We start from the raw sequence: 16,416 nt of genomic DNA on the forward strand, positions 1-16,416 counted from the left end.
GATCAGTCCTGACTCCTGACCCAAGGGAGACACCAGTTCCCCAAGGTGTCACACAGAGCCACTGCCTCCAGGAATTGCATTCCCTGGAGAAGACTTTGACAAATCAAGAAATCTCTATGTTGGGAAACATCACAACCACAATCAGAGGCATATTACCAGTCCCTTTGTGCCAAAAAGTGAGCAGGGGACTGCGAACACAAAGGTGGTGCTTGGCCTCCCCTCCTGGCCCAGAGCACCTCACAGCCTTGGCTCAGACTGCTCTGTGTTTCAGGTGACTCCAAAGGGTGGAAGATGCTGGATAAGGCCACCCTGCTCCTGTTCCTGCACTTAGTCTCATGCTCCATCTCCTCTCCTCTTTACCCAGCTCTCAGGTAAGTGCTGAGTGCTTTATCCACAGTCACTCCCTGTCTCATCTCTGACCTTGTGCAAAATAAGCACGTGCCAAATTAAGGTTGCCAGCACTTCTGAAAGCCAGATGAACTCTAAATGTGTTGCTAAGCCTATTTCTTTTGCCTGTCTTAGTTTTTGGGTACACTGCTAGCCTAGGGGTGGTTTCCAAAGAAGGAGGCACCTGACAGAATATTTCAGCCTGAGCAGTTGGTTTTAGAATTGAGTGCTGGGTTCTATAAAGAGAAATCTGGCAATCTCTAGAGCAGGCAGCACCTCCAGCTCCACTACTGATTAAAATTTGTGGCTGCAGGGCACCTGCACTGAAGTTGGAACTGCAGATATTCTGGTACATGAACTCAACAGCTGCCTGTTAATATTTCAGCTATTTCCTTGTTGACTGTTAGAAGTTGTAACATTTCTTCCTACCATTACAAATTGATGGATGCACAAAATAGAGCATTGGCTTCTATGAAGTGGATTTGCACTGTCTCATAGAAAATGCTTTAGGCTTATGCCAAGTCCATGGCACAGTGATACCGGAATCACTGGAATTTTGCTCAGGGATGCTGGAAGCTCAGTGAGGGAGAAGTGTGTTTGAGACAGCTCTACCAACCATCTTTTCACTGCTGAAAGAGCTTCGGGGCAGTTTCTAGCTGGGGAAAGTGACAGACAATACTTACATTACTGATGAGGATGGCTAAAGGAGAAAGAAAAAGCAGAATAAGGAAAAACGATCAAGAAGACTGATCCCGAGCTGGCAGCTGAGCATGTTTCACAGTATGTCTGGGGTTTGTCTTGTAGGTACAGTCCAGGGCCAGTTGCTGGCAAGGCCATGAACTTCCAGCTACAGCACAGCAGCCCATTGCAGAGCCATAACCCCTCAGCAGAGGAACAAGAGGAGGAGGGTTTAACAGACCCCACTGAGAAAAGGTTTGTGTCTCACCTCTCAGCCCCACTGCAGCAATACTGCGCTGGTTATGATCTTCCCCCAGCCCAGCAGATCATTTAGTCCCAGAGGCACCACAAAGTCAAGGCTCTGATAGAAGAACCCAGACGAGCTCTGCAACCAGAGCAGAAGGCTGGGACCATGATGGCTCTCACCATCACCCATGTCCTGAGCCATATCCTGCTGTCCCCCACCAGCAGGGAGGTACTGACAGGTGCAGGGGTACAGACCCAGGGCTCCTACAAGGAGCAGAGTTTCCCACTGACCTCTGGGAATCCATCTGCATAGCCTCTCCTTTCCACCCTTGGCTGGAGACAGAGGGTGGTTATTTCTGTCTGAAGCACAGACTCATCCTTACAACAGCAGGAGCAGCCAAGTGGCTTATGCTTCCCTTACCTGTGGATTTTCCAGAGCCTGGGTCTAACCACAGGCTAGAGACCTGCTCCTGTCACCCTGTCCCAGACACAGCCATCCCAGGAGCTGACAGTGCTGCTACAGAGCACAGGAATGTCCCATCTCAGTTCTGTCCTCTCCCAGCCTGTGGTTCTCCTCTTCCTTTCCACTGCTTCTCTGACCTCACCTTTGGTTTGGAGGCACTTCTCCTTACTCATTTTACTGTGTACTCTGATTAAGAGACATTTTATTTTGCCTGCTGCCTCCATGTCAGGAGGCACTAACACTAACACAGTGCAATACCAAACGGTGCTGAGCTCCCTCAAATCCCTTTACCACTAACACAGTGCAATACCAAACGGTGTTTGCTGTGGTTACTTACCTCTGGTATCAGGACTGTTGCACCAGGTGTGTTTTATTTTTCACCTGGAGGGCTCACTGCTCGCTGAGAGGGCACACTGTGCTTGTGTTTCACCCTAGGATGCAGCGCCATGCTGATGCCATATTCACCGACAACTACCGGAAATTCCTGGGGCAGATTTCCGCTCGCAAATTCCTACAGACCATCATTGGGAAGCGGCTTGGGTAAGCCCAGTGCTCTCCTGTCCTAGGGATAATGTTTTGCTTGTTACACTGGGCAGTTTCTTTCATGCATGTAGCAGGAATACGTGCCTTCCACTGCAACAGAAGCAATCTCTCCTGCTGCTCCATATCCCAAAGGGCATCCTGCATCCCTGTGTCTTGGATTCTCCTAATCACAGCTATCATTAAACAGCATAATTAATCCTTTCCTCCAAGGCTGTAAGCATCAGATCAGCTGAGAGTTCTACTGTGACATCAACAAGCAATAATATTTGCAAATAACAGTTGCAATGATCATTCACAGGTAGGAAACAGTTGTCCCTGCCTGGTTTGAACACAGCAAGCAGCCTCTCCACTACCTTTGATCAGACACATCATTGACTGCCAATAAATAAGACCTACTGGTCAGATGTGAGCCAGCTCCAGCCCCTCTTTTAGCACAGGAATTGGTCACTGTGTTTGCTTCTTATCGAAATTAAGCAGGATGGCCCTGGGCTCAGACCCAGCAGGTTCTCTTGCTGTGCTGCTCAGCCCGAGCCAAACCTTGAGCAAGGGACTAAAAACTATCTCTGAAACAAAATGTTTCTCATCTTCACCTAACAGAAGCAGTGAGAGCAGCCCAGGAGAAGGGGTGCACCAATTCCTGACGCGGCGCCAGTCTGACAGCATCCTGATGGACAGCTACCACCAACAGATGGTCCTGAGGGACTTCCTGGGAGCCATCCTGCAGAACCAGAGGTAGGTGGGAATCAGTTCATTCTCTGCTCACTGCAGGAATATGACAAGGTCCCTACTGCAGTCTGGCTTCCAGATGTGAAGCTACTGGATTCAGTATCACCTTTCAGGTACAATCAGGGAAAGAATAAAGCTCTTACCTGACCCCAAGCAGGGAGCAGATAGGGAACAACCTATCCTGAGCCAGCCCACAGCACGTCACTGCTGTCTCCTCAACCTCATAATTCAGTAAAATAGCAGTGGAAAAAATAATTTCTCTCTCAATCCCACTTACGCCCTCACTGTCTTCTTCCTTGACAGGCCTCAGGACATTGACAGAAGTCAGTTAGGCTTTCCCAGCACCCTGGCTAAGCTCATGTAAATACTTCTCCCTTTTCCATCTCCCCAGGCTCTGGTGAGTACCATTCCCTGCTCAGTCCTGTACATAACGCACTGCTCAAAGTTTGAAGGCTCTCCTGCAGCAGTGCCAGCTCCCACTGCTATCCATGAGAGAAGGTGCTTGCTGCAAAGTTTAAGGGGGAAAAACCTCCCAATCAATTTTGTCAAGTACCTGAAGTCCTGTTAGTCTGAACAGCCAGACCACAGTGCTGTGAAGCTGCATGTGGATGTCTGGGAAGAGGCTTGCAGCAACCTAAAGCAGACTTGTAAAGCTGTCTGAGACAGTGTGCCCAAGTGTCTCAGCCAGGCTAAGGGCAGACAAAAATCTTCCCCGAGGAGCAGAACCTGCCTCTAGATCCCTGGACATTCAGGTTTTCCCTGCACTGAATAGCAGAATTCTGTTTTCTGTTTTCACTCACTCCTGAAAGCAGTCACCTGGAACTCTAACCCTTGCCAGCCCTGTGGGACTGAGAGCCAGCAAACAGCTCCTCCTAAGGAATACCTTCACTTGGACAAACATCAGTTGTCCTGTGTGAAGCAACCTCATCTTACTCCCTTGTCCCACAGAAATGAAGCCTGTTCAGTGCTGCCAGCACAATATAAAGGGGTGTGGAGAGACCTGTGTACACGCTAAACAAAAGAGGGGCTGGAGAGGGGGGAAATCAGAACTTCACATGAATCACGGCTATGGATTCAGCTGGCAGAACATGGCATTCCAGCAGCTCTCTTGCCATGCTTGACTTGGTTACCTTTCCACAGAAAAGGTCACACAGGAAAAGCCTCCAAAGGATGAAAAAAGTCCTGTGTGTTCTCAAAATTTTGTGGTAATTCTCTCTTCCTCCTGCTTCTGTCTAGAATAATTCAGAGCTCGTGGACCTAACTGTACAGTGAGCCCTCCACAGCAGTGAAAACATTCCTGGATGTGAGCAGCTGGAAACTGATGCACACACTCCTCAGATCTGACCAAAGGAATGCAATGCTGATGCACTACTGAATGTCCTTCAGTCTTTACAATTTAACTCCCCTCTCTAAATACTTCTCTGTGTACTGAATCAGAAAAAACCCACCTCTGTGGTTTAACCTCAGGCAGCTTTACACACAGAGACTAAAACAACCAGTACACTTGTAATCCTAGGGACATTCTCTCTACTAATTAAGGCTTTCAAATCACCAAGTGTAGCAAAATTTCTGCCAAGTCATCATTCTCTTTGAGGGCCTGATTAATAAACATGAGGCCACCGAAAGGCACCTTTAGGCAACTCAGTTAAATGGATTACAGCCTCCTCTAAATAGATGCTGATGGCACAACCACACACACAGCTTGGATCAGGGTGAGGTGAGACAAGAATCCACATGCCTCCCACCCACTGGAAACACTGCTGTGGGCTGCTGCTGCCTCTCTCCCTGACATAGAGCCCTGGCAGCAAAACTGAACTCTAGAAAGCACAGCTGCAGTTACTGCTCAGCCTTGAGGTGTTCCAACTGAAGCTACAGCTCTGCAAGAGTTAAAGGAGATCCCTGTGCATCAGATTGGGCTGTCACTATGTTTTAATTCAACATCCTGTTGAGTACCATCCTGAGGCTCTGAACTCCACTGTGACTAGTTACAACTGTAAATGTTTTCAAAGGAGTAAGTTATTAACCCAGTGATCCCATACAGCTACTTCCTCCCTGTCACCCCAGTTCTCCTATTGTTTGTGTAATAATTATGTCTTCAGAAATGTAAATAACATCAGGATGGGTCTTCTTTCCCATCAGTAGCAGGAAATAAAAGTTGTTCTAAATAAACCTGTCCAACAGCAGGTCAAGATGGTTCCTTTGTTGACACATACATTAGTTTCTCGATTCTGGACCCAGAATGGGAGATGTTTCTCCAAGACAGAGGTTGAGTGCACTGAGGATGACTCTGAGCTGTGCTAACAAAGGCACCAGCTCCAGGACCAGTAATAACACCAGGTTGGAAATACAGTGACATGCAAACATATATTAAGGCCTCTGAAACCACTGCTCCTTGCATCCAAACATTTCCTTGATAGTCTGCAGTAGGTACCAGCTCATTTTTCCTCAGGTGACCACATTTTAGGACAGCAGGCTCCAGTATGCATGTTCATACTTCCACCAAATCCCTTACATCTGTTACATCCTCCCTCTTCAGGTTTACAATTGCAGCAGTAGAAAGTATTACAAACTGCCCAGCAGGATGGGAAGCACTGAGGGGATGCTGAGGGAGATCACTGAAGCTGTGACAGCAGCAAGTGCACTAATGGCTGACTGTTATCCTGCTGCAGGCAGCAGCTGTCAGACATAAACCAAACTTCTGCTTCACAGGACAGAGACACACGAAAGAAAAATCACTGGAGCAACCTGGTTCAAAATGTGTTTGTAAACCTGTTCTTTAACAACTAACACACTTGAAGCCATCAGGACTCATTTGGTCCAAGGAAAGGGATTATAAAAAACAAAGCAGCTTCCTAAAGTAGTAAGTAAACATGGTAGCAAAACCCATTTCAATCCGTTAAGTGGCACAAAAGCCATATGCAAACACTGGACTGGATGCTCCCAATGAAGTCCAGAGACCTATCAAAAACACTTTGGAAAGTGTTTGTGTGATTAAGTCTGTGATCAGACAGTTGGGTAAGTGCAGCTTATTGGAATAAAAGGGACTCCTCTGAAAGTACAGTTTGCACCAAAGTGAGGAAACAAATGCTCAAACTCTGGGAGATTAAATATAAATCCAAAATAAAGCAAACCAGAAAATGTCTGAGGAATAAAAGGGCAAATAATAAAAACCACCTTTTCTAATGCTTAACCAAGGAAGTAGAAAATCAATAGCACACACACAGCTTAGAGAAGATACAGCACTCCTTAGTTTTCCTTTTGCATCTGTGCTCTCCATGGATAATGTGCCAGAGCTCTGCAGGCAGAGGGAAATTTCTGTCCTAGCATGAAGCTTCAGCAGAAAGAACTGGTTATAAACCAAAGCTGCTAAGTGAGCAGTAACAAAACATGAGGCTCAAAAAACTCACCAAGGTGAAAAGGAATTCCAGGGTAAATTACTACAAACAGTGGCTTAGCTATTTCTTGCCTAAAACTCCTTTAGTCCCAGAGGCCTTGACTGCAGCCTGAGATCTCATGTTTGAAGCAGGGCAGGGGAGGTCAAAGAAATTCATTAAACCTCTGTGGGTCCACACTGAACAAACAGGTAGGAACTGCTACAGAGAGCAGGAACAGTGAGCTAAGTGTGAGCAACTGCAGTGGGGAAGAGATGAGGTGGATTTTATAAAGTGGAGTCATGTCTCACACATGTGAAGTGCTCTGCAGCGTTTGGCTCCACACCCTTTAGCCACATGCTTGCTTGCTGATATCATTTTCCTGGATTTCAAAAGCAGATTTGATAAATTCCTTTGCCAAAAGGCCTTTCAAGAAACTAGTCTGACACAGGATGAACAGGAGCCAACACATGGATGCAGGGGAAGGAGTAACTGCTAAGTTTCCCATGTGGAAGTTGGTCATCAGGAGGAGATTTTGGCTTTTGGTTATTCCTATCAGTGTGTTCTTCCATAAAGCTCAAGTTTGCTGCCTCAACACTGCTTGGTAGTCACTACTGGGGCAGTTAGAGCTCCAGTAACTGAAAGGCAGTTCAGCAGACTCCTGGCATTTGGTTTTATACAAGAACAGAGGAAATAACCTCCATCAAACTCAGATATGGAGTGAAATGGCTAGTTCCAGAGGCTGGGAAGTGAACCCCTCAAGGGACCCCCAAACCTGCTGGCTCCTCAAGGGCTCCTCCTGCCTGATCCCAAGGGTCCAGAGCAGCTCAGCAGAGCCTGGAGTGGGAAAGAACAGCCATTAGCAGAGAAATGCAGCCAACAGCCTCACATAAGGGACAGGCAGGAGTGGGAAGTTCCCCCCAACAACCATGTCCCTCTGGGAAAGGACATGAAAGAACAGGAAGCTTCACACACAGTAATGAGTCACACACAAAATTACCCACCAGAAAAAGCTCTTTTCATTCTCATGTGAGCTCAGCCTCCAATCACTGCCTCCGAGACAGCCAAAACACAACAGTCAGGACCATTCTTTCCTCTTTATTCACAGATCTTTAGGATGAGGAAAGAGCTTCTGGGGAAAGGCAGAATTGTGTATTCTTTTTCCTCTTTCTCGAAAGGAAATTCAAACGTCCTGGGAGAAGGGGAAGGATCCAGGGAAGAAAGGATTTTCCAGATTCATATGAAAAGCACTCAAGTAGCATGAACACAATGATGAAAATCAAGGTTTTAAAAAAAGTAGAACTGGCACCCTTTTGAATTAATATATATATAAAAAAAATCTGCTTCTGCCTTCCTTCTTCTGGGCTTTCAGTTATTTATTCACTTCCGTGCTGAAGGCATTTGCTTTGTTTTCCCACATTTCTTCCATTCTTCTGGTACTAGTGTGTCCTGGAAAGCAAAATCAAAAAATTAACTCTTCCAGGCAACAGAGCACTTCCCTGCACAGCAAAAGTGTCACCAGACCCCTCATTCTCTCTCTGAGGAAGCTTGTCTGAGTGATAAAACCAGCACTGCAATGGAACGGGGGATGGAATTCAAGGAGAATGGAAATGGTGAAAGTGAAGGTTAATTTCTGGGGGGGATGAATGAGCCCTTTAAATCACAGAAATGAACAAAAAATCACCAGGCTGAGTGCAAAGCCTGCAGTACCTTAACTGCTCTTCTGCTTTACACAGGGCCAGTTTGTCTGCTGGGAATCAGTTGGTCTATGTCCCCAAGGTGAAGCACGCTAATGTAGGCACAGCAGACACATCTCTTTGGGGCCCTTCTGCCTTCCAAGATGCCACACACAGGCACAGCTATGGATGCTGAGCACCTGACAGTCCAACAACAGCCTTAACTGACATAACTGGGGCATCAGAAAACTCAGCAATCAGGAAAATACTGGTGACTGCACATGGCAGCAAAACCTAACTTAAGGTTTGCAGTAAGTTATTTTCAAGATCTTCCAGGACTGCTCACAGTCCATGGGGAATGAAGGAGTTACAAGGCTGACACAGAAAACATCGAAGCTGTGGAGAACACACTCCTGAGGCATGTGGGAACAGGCCACTAAAAAGCTGAAAACCACTGGCCCAAAGTGATGTCAAAAAGAAGCATCCAGGGACCTGAACAGCACCAGTAAACAGAGTCAGGATGCAGCCAGCAGTCATCTACTAGAACAAGTGACAGCCATCTCCAGTTCCTCTCCAGCTACCTGTCATAGCTTGTTCCGTGCTCAAATACCTGAAAACACTCCAGGGAGAGAAGAGACAGTAACAGGTGTTTTTCTAAGGGACATGACACCAAATTCTCCACAAGGTAATTTTCATCAAACCATCCTCCACACAACCTGACCTGCAGACAGGAGCTCTCACCACAGTGCACACCATTTCTGTGGCTCAGCCTCCCAGGCTGGTTTTATCTTGCACCACAAACCCTGAGCATCATCCAAGGCACTCTGTGTGTGTGCCTGGAGCAGTGACATGAGAGAAAGCCAGCACTCAGGAAATGTACCCATGCAGCAGGTTGTACAGTGACTTGTCTCATCACAGGTCCCATCCCCAATACTCTCCCCCTTCCCCACAACAAACCAGTGCACTGAACAAGGAATGAAGCCCCACAGGCACACTCAGAACAGAGCAGCATGCAGAGCACCAGGCAGTCCTGCCCTCTGCACCACAGTGCATAGAGCAAACTGGGACCTTACCTCTTGGAATGAAAGGAAGTGAAGGGCTTTGTGCTGGTAAATAATGGAGACCTGTCAGAGGTGACCGTATGGAATGGAGGGGGCTGGGAGCTGCTGCTGCTGCCTGAGCCATCATGACCAGTTCAGCCTCATGGGAAGGTGAACCCGGGACTGAGTTGTGTTCTCAGCTGAATGAGGTGGTGCTGACCTGGTTCTGCTGCACAGAGCTCTCAGCACTCCAAAGGAGGATGCAGTACAGCAGGCAGAGTACCTGGCAGCTGAAAAACCAGAACGCTGCAGATGGGGATAGGGAGCAGCAGCAGCAGGATGGGAACAGCCCCAGCATCAGCCATTTTCATCACGTTCTCCTCCAGCCAACATTCCTAATAATTTATTTACGGGAACAAATGGTTTGTTTCATCACCTGAGAGCTGCTTGGTGCCCAGGACAGCACAATTACGTGTGCACACATCACCATACAGGCTTCAGACAATTAAGGAAATCACACAAATGCAATTTAGTCTCAGAGGACATGTACAGCTAATATGCAAACCCAGCTGCAGCCAGGGACACACAAGGACTGATTTAAAGCCTGACAAGCAATGTTGGGAGAAAGCAGCTTCAGTTTACATATCTTTTTGTACAAGGAGCGATGAAGTGAAATGGAACAGGCAGCATGCCCAGGAAAGGCAAAATCCAAAAAGGCCCTTACTTCCTGGAGAGCTGGTCACTAGCAAACCCCCTTTTACCGCAGTGTTCTATACTTTGCCAACCTACTGCTCTGCTCTGCAGCGATCCTGCCAAAAGGAGAGAGGGAGAAAGGTTCAGAGAAGACAGGAAGGAGGAAAGCAGCCCTGCTCCAGGAACCAGAGCCAGTGTCAGAAATGCAAAAAGTAAACCCAGGCCTTCTGGTAGCTTCTGTAACAAGATGGTTTACACAGCCCCTTTCCCTTCCCACACCCACCAGCAGCCTCCACAGCTTTGCCTCAGAGTGCAGTCTAGTTAATCGTCACTGCACTTCAGCATTGAGACAGGCAGGCAGCACCTTAACAAGATGTCTTTTTGAGCTTTAAAGTCATGTACAAAGGGTTTAACTTTAGCCTCAGGTACAAGTTTTACTTTCAAATCTGCCATTGTAGTCGTGGCTTCATGTCATTTACAGCAAAAAAGCACATGGACACCTCCTGCAGTGGTTTGAAGCAAGAACCAACCACCTGCACTTATGTGCTAACAGAAGCCCTGGTTGAGCAAAGAGACTTAGAAATTAGCTTCATTGTATTATTTTTCCCCAAATCTGTATCCTAGGCAATCTGCACTTAATGATTTTATCATTCCTCTTTAAATAAAAAAGGAAACATTACTGAATGACATAACATAGCCCTGCTGGCAACAAAATCCCTGTAGGAACTGTTATGCTAACAAGATAAAAGTGCCACCACAGTGGAGAGGGCTGGACATCCAAGGAAACAAGGCAAAGAAAGCTGGGAGGATGGAATGGAAAGGGTTAATAACAGTAATCATCCTCCCTGCAGTAGCCATACAAGTTGATATGTTTTAAAGACAACAAATCAATGCAAACCCCCTGAAAATTATATTCTTTTTTTTTTTTTACTGCTCTCATCCTGGTTTTAATAGAGTGTAATCAAATCAGTGAGAACTCAGGGATATCCATGCAAATAGGTATGCAGGGCTAAAACTCCCAGTGGCTCAGAAAGGGAAGCACAGGTAAGAAAAGCACAGGTCTGATGGCAAAGCAGGTCAGTAAGATCATCTTCAAAGCCAAACGCTGCAGTACTACAAAAGGGCTAAAGCTTAAGTCTCACATGGAAACTGTGTGGCAGAAGTGAAGGAGAGGGAATGGTTTGACCTCTAATCAATGCACTGCACTGGGTCAGCAAACTGTCTGCCTGGGCCATGGCAGTCAGGAGACACTGCATGGCAGAAGACACAAGTGTGCAGAACCAGTTCAATGGCAGTACAGAAGTGAAGGCTGTATCCCTAAAATCCAGCAGAATTTTCCCTGGGTTTGCTTGTGTGTGTTACCCATTGTTGCTTGCTGTACTTGTCTGAAAAGCACATGCTACCCCTTTCTCTACAATCCCCCTTCAGGCAGAGGAACACAGCAGTGAAATAACCCTTGTCTTATCCTCCTCCCCTTAAAACTTTAATGACAAGAACAGCTCCACAAGAGTTGGGTTTCTCCTGCATTTATAATGGCTTTCATTATCTACAATATTCTAAGAGCTTGATGTACTACATAGTAAACCAAACTTGTCAGTGAAGGCATCTTGCCAAATGTGGGTTTCCCCATGTCAAAGTGCAGATACTTCCACCCTGTGTTTTCCCTGTGTGCTGGTTGCTTCAGCAGCCCAGCCCCACACACAAGGTCCAAGAGCCCAGAGCAGCACCTATGGGTCACTGACACACGACAGCACCACTGTGATCTCCTCCTGCTGATGTCAAAGGCAGCTCCCACCAACACTCACCGTTTCACAGCTTTCTGAGCCAGCATCCTGTTGCCTGCCAGGAATGTGACACCACCCAAAATGGCCAAGTACTTCAGAGTCTGGAACATATTGAGCTGAGTCCAGTAGACATACATGAGTCCCAACATTGCTGTGAAAAAAAAAATAGAGTTCCCATGGCTGAAAGTGCATTTCAAAGACTGTTCTTTATCCTCAGAACAATTGCACTGTCAGGCCTAAGCATTTGGTTTCTATCCCATCTCAGCAGCTCTGAATGACAGACCTAAAGAGCATTATTATTGCCAAGGAATGAAGGTGTCTGGGCCTCCATACTGGAAAAAGAATGTGACATTGACAGCTTGCAACCAACCCTCCTGTGGCAATTATGGACATATTATAGACATTAAGGGCTATTAAAAAGAGGAGGATACTCTGGATTTCAATAGGGGATAGTAACCTTCACACGTCTGTAGGGGTTTACAGCTTTGTAAAGCCTCCAGAGAAACTGCCTTGGACTGAGCAACACACTGACATTTGGGAATCAGCAGATCCAATGTTCTCCCAGGCTGCTATGTTTTTGAAATTCTACCAAGACAGTAAATAACTGTGTGACCAAGGGCACAATAAAATTGATGAAAAAACTTGGTCCAGCCAAAGAACCAGAAGTGCTTTCATGGAAAGAGTTTTACAGAAATCTGTAGCCTTTTACTCTTAACTGAGTCCTGCAGGTTTCAATCCCCACAGAACCTCCCTGCTCTCAGAGGATAAACATGCAATAAAGAAAGTGTGACCTCTGGAAATAAGAAGTTCTCTTAAGCACAGATAAATGGTGTGAGAGAGGGGCCTGGATAATGACAGCTGTTATAAACTGATGGCCAAAACAGGTTTATCACCATATTAACAATCATGAAGAGCAGGAAGACAGATGGAAACAAGAGAACAAATGTTATGCTGTTATGTCATTATAGTTAATAGACCACAAGCCCATTAACCACAGGCTCTCATCTGTAACTCCAGGTGAGGAGGTCAAACAAAGCAGAAAGCCTCTGACACTTACCAGCATGTCCCATGTGAAAAACAATGGTGCTGGGAGCAAAGCTGAAGTTGGAGATGTTGGCACCTATCTTGAACCACTAAGAGGAAAAGAACAAAACATGAGTTACAACAGCATTTTAAACTTCAGTATCTTTTAAGCCTTTGAGATCTCCAATAAATAGTGTATTCTCTACAGAAGCATTTGTTTACTACTGTGAGAGGAGAGAGTAGGAATTTTGCTAAAGGCAGCACTGTTGTGCTCCTTCAATGAAAATTTCTCCTGCTGCTTCTGACTGCCCTAATGCAGCTCCTCAAACATCTTCAACTGATGAGAGTACTTGGAGTACTGCTCCAAATCTATTGTCAAAAAAAAAGCAACTTCCATTTCTATCCAGCTGAATTAATCTTAATTAAAAAGACCAAAAAAAAGGTAAGATTCTTGTTTTGGACTCAGCCAAAGAACAGCCATAGATACAAAATGTTTGCTCATAACAATTTCAGACATCAGAGTACAAAACACAAAGGCATGAAGGATGGGGAAGAGGAGCAGCAGTAATGAGGTTTTTCATTAAAGTGCCATCAACATGCATATTGTGGATTCCAGAGACCAGTAGATACAACCACCTGCTTGCCAGCTTTCAGTGAGACTACCTAATGGGGAATTACTCTTGGAATCGGGTTCATCTTCCAAATAAGGAATAATTCACCTTGCCTCAATGAGCTTTTGTATTGCATGAAGTTCAAAACACTGACCTGATGATACTGTGAGCAGCAGTGGATGTTTCAACTACAGACACTCAAATACTATGCCCATAAATGGGAATCAATCTGACAGGATTAAGTAACACAGATTTCATGATGGATTTATTATGTGTGAGGCAGAATCACTGCATTTTTTCCTGTGGAAGTCTAATATTAGTGTAACTTAATCTGCCCACTGTTACTCACCATCCCCAGCAGAAGCACACTGGAGGAACTCATCCACCGACTTCACTTGGCAGCAGTGTTTTTCTGTTTTCACTATAAACTCATAAACCCCAAACCAGACCAACGCTCTGCACTGACATTTGCTAGTCACGACTCCAGCACTGCTGTGCCAGTCAGGGTTAACCATGGGTTTTAGGAAGAAGTTGATCTGTGCAACCTCCTAAGTGACTCTGGACTGGATGGGAAAAGTGTTGTCCTTCTGTGGCCCAGTTCACTCACCAGGATGAGCAGCAAAAGCAGAGGGGAGAGAATCAATGCTGTGAAGGTGTTAGAGACCACCGTGGGAGGCCTTTTCTCAGGTTCTCTGAAGAGGTGCTGCAAACAAAACCAACTCATGAGCAGGAGTATTCCAACAGAGCAGCTTCTTGGCTCCCCAGAGGACCAGCTGCAGCCCTGGTGCTGTTTCCAGATGTTCCTCTGGATTAGAACCATTCCTCTTAAGGCAAAGACTGACACTTTAGTGTCTATTCCAGTCTCTGCACATTTAGCTCTTGCACAGTTAACTTTCTCTTGCACTCACAGAAGCACTTGCTAGCTTGACACCAGCACAGATGGCTGGAAAGCAGCAGAGACCTTTCTGTGGTGCTTACTCAGTCAAATTTTCATGTTTGAATCTCCTCAGTGACACTGGTTGCTCTCTCAAAGGACACAAAGCTTATTTATTCATACTCCACAGGACTGCAACAAATTGCTTTCCACTAAGCAGCAGCTCTGATCCTCCTTTAATTACATTACTTACAAATTAACTACGATGAGAACAAATAACACCAGTAGGACTAGCTCCCTATCTCCACACAATTTTGACTGTACCTGAATTTCAGGCTTGGGAACAAAAAGGTTCTTGGACTGGACTGTGGATGGTGCATCCTCTTCTGGGAATGTGATCACAACATCAGCCTGAAATGAAATCATGCAGCTTCATGAAGTTTGATCTTACTGTATTAATGAAACCTATTCCATTACTGTGCCTTATTTCCTTATTTGCCAGTCTATGACTGACATGATTTTTACATGAAGCTAAGAAAAAGCCACTAGAATATTTTAAGAAGCAACTTCTAAACAGATGCAGTAATACCATTCACCTCCATCACTTGGGTGGACTTATTTCCAGCACAGAAAGAACAAAAGGTTAAACCTTGTGAGCTTGCTGTGAAATTACAATCAAACCCATAAATGTTCTGAAGTTTCTGCTCTACCACATGATGAAATCAAAGTTCATTTCTGTCTTGCTTTGATGTTTACTTCAAAACTTACAACAAACAGCAAACCCCAGAGCTCGTAACTGGCCCAAAGGATTCTGGCTCACTACAAAGAACAAAACATTGGAGCTCTTTTCTTCCAGGTCTGTACCACGTCCTCCTGTCAGACTGTCAGTAATCCCAAACCCACATCATCCCACTTCCAGCTACATACCACATTCCACAGGATTGGATTTTCCAGAGTGGCATCTCCAATGATCAAGTAAAGAGTGTAGGTACCAGAGGCAGAGTCAAATTCAGTCTTTCTTTCAGAGGTATCCAGTTCAAATTTGTAGACATTCTTGCTGTCTGGTTCTGCAACAAACACCACCTCCTGGCCAGTCTTCTGGTTGTGAAGTCTGACAAAGGTCTGAAAGGAAGATTGTCATGTTCAAGGACTTTTGCAGCCAACAATCTATATTAAGAAGTCAGAAGTGTGCCTTGACAGTGCAGACTGCCTGCAGTCTGTGGAGTTAGACACAACCCAGTCCCAGAGGCAGAAGAGGTTTCATTTAACAGTCAGCTGAAACAAATGAACTGCCACCGAGATCAGTGACCTTCCTCAGCCCATGTCAGAAACATAAGGCTTCTCAAAACCTATCAAATCTTTTCAAGAGCACATGTCACTTCAGATGCTTCAAGATGGAACATCCTGGTGACACAGCAAAGAAAAAAATTTGTCCTAACCTGGTGAGGGATGAGTTCAGCTCCACTGTTCACATCTATCAGCTGGAAGGATAAAGCAAAATTCTGATGGCTGTCAGCAGTGAACGAGCCCTTGGCTTTGGCCGGGTAAGCTACCCTAGGAGATAAAAACCAAAAACAACTGAGGTGATCTTCCAAGACAAGGCCTGGCACTTAGAGAAACCAAGGCTCCAGTCTACGGCCAGAGTTGCCTTTAAAGGGTCACATACACTGAGTCATTTTTACCTGGTTGTTTTTGGGGCAATGCTCTGATCTTTATCCACAGTAGAAAGATCCACATTAGTAATCCCAACTTCTGTGGAAACTTTTACTTTCAGCTGCAACAGAACACAATAAAAATAACACTCAGAGCACTCTACATATAGAAATTATGGCCGAGTTAATGCTTTAGCTCTTCTGTCCCCTTCCCCACGAAGTCTTACATTAAGCTCAAGACAGAACCTAACCTGAACAGAAAGTTCTACAGCAATTTACCTTCTGGCAAAGCTCCAGCACCAGTCACTAACCCTAAGCCATCCCCTTCCTCCCTGCACAAGCAGCCTGCTCTGCAGACAGCAGCTTCTTAGGCATGCTGGAGTTAGCTGCCCTTTGGAAAGCTGTTTTTAATGAAATGGTTCAACTATCCAGATGCAACTAGTTTTCCTTTTGAACTAGCAGAAACTAACCATTAAAGATTACATCACATGTGATACAGCTTAAAACTGCATGTGCATATGTACTTCTGCTTTCCACACAGCAACTTGAGACAAGAGGTCTCCGGACAGCAACCAGTTCTGCCTCTGTTGGCTCCTAAAGCTCAACAGGTTTCTGCTGATTTTATTACCAGCAGGAAAACGCCAAAGCA

The 16,416-nt window shown here is 45.6% G+C and overlaps 2 protein-coding genes across 2 annotated transcripts in view; one reads left to right on the top strand and one right to left on the bottom strand.

Moving 5' to 3' along the window:
• The first annotated feature begins 291 nt into the window (after positions 1–291).
• Positions 292–4,284, top strand: GHRH (growth hormone releasing hormone). The gene is made up of 6 exons (XM_009069697.1): positions 292–371; positions 1,192–1,320; positions 2,210–2,314; positions 2,915–3,049; positions 3,347–3,403; positions 4,281–4,284. Exons 1-6 carry the CDS (start codon positions 292–294, stop codon positions 4,282–4,284), a joined length of 510 nt encoding a protein of 169 aa, XP_009067945.1.
• Positions 4,285–7,497: 3,213 nt separating this feature from the next.
• The window catches only part of RPN2 (ribophorin II), a gene marked incomplete at its 5' end in the record, with an annotated part of 16,407 nt that continues 7,488 nt past the window's right edge, over positions 7,498–16,416 (bottom strand). The window contains 8 exons of the mRNA XM_009069698.1: positions 7,498–7,863; positions 11,629–11,758; positions 12,665–12,740; positions 13,849–13,944; positions 14,440–14,526; positions 15,043–15,237; positions 15,555–15,669; positions 15,798–15,889. Of these exons, the coding sequence (XP_009067946.1) occupies positions 7,854–7,863; positions 11,629–11,758; positions 12,665–12,740; positions 13,849–13,944; positions 14,440–14,526; positions 15,043–15,237; positions 15,555–15,669; positions 15,798–15,889 (801 nt within the window). The remainder of the gene's footprint in view (positions 7,864–11,628; positions 11,759–12,664; positions 12,741–13,848; positions 13,945–14,439; positions 14,527–15,042; positions 15,238–15,554; positions 15,670–15,797; positions 15,890–16,416) is intronic.

Source organism: Acanthisitta chloris, unplaced genomic scaffold (assembly GCF_000695815.1).
Source record: "Acanthisitta chloris isolate BGI_N310 unplaced genomic scaffold, ASM69581v1 scaffold18682, whole genome shotgun sequence".
Taxonomy (NCBI): Eukaryota; Metazoa; Chordata; class Aves; order Passeriformes; family Acanthisittidae; genus Acanthisitta; species Acanthisitta chloris.

Bases quoted from the DNA above. Each gene is read 5' to 3' on its own strand.
- GHRH (XM_009069697.1), top strand. From the start codon at position 292: ATGCTGGATAAGGCCACCCTGCTCCTGTTCCTGCACTTAGTCTCATGC. The intron at 1,321-2,209 runs GTTTGTGTCTCA...GTTTCACCCTAG, and splicing joins ACAGACCCCACTGAGAAAAG to GATGCAGCGCCATGCTGATG. The intron at 2,315-2,914 runs GTAAGCCCAGTG...TTCACCTAACAG, and splicing joins ATCATTGGGAAGCGGCTTGG to AAGCAGTGAGAGCAGCCCAG.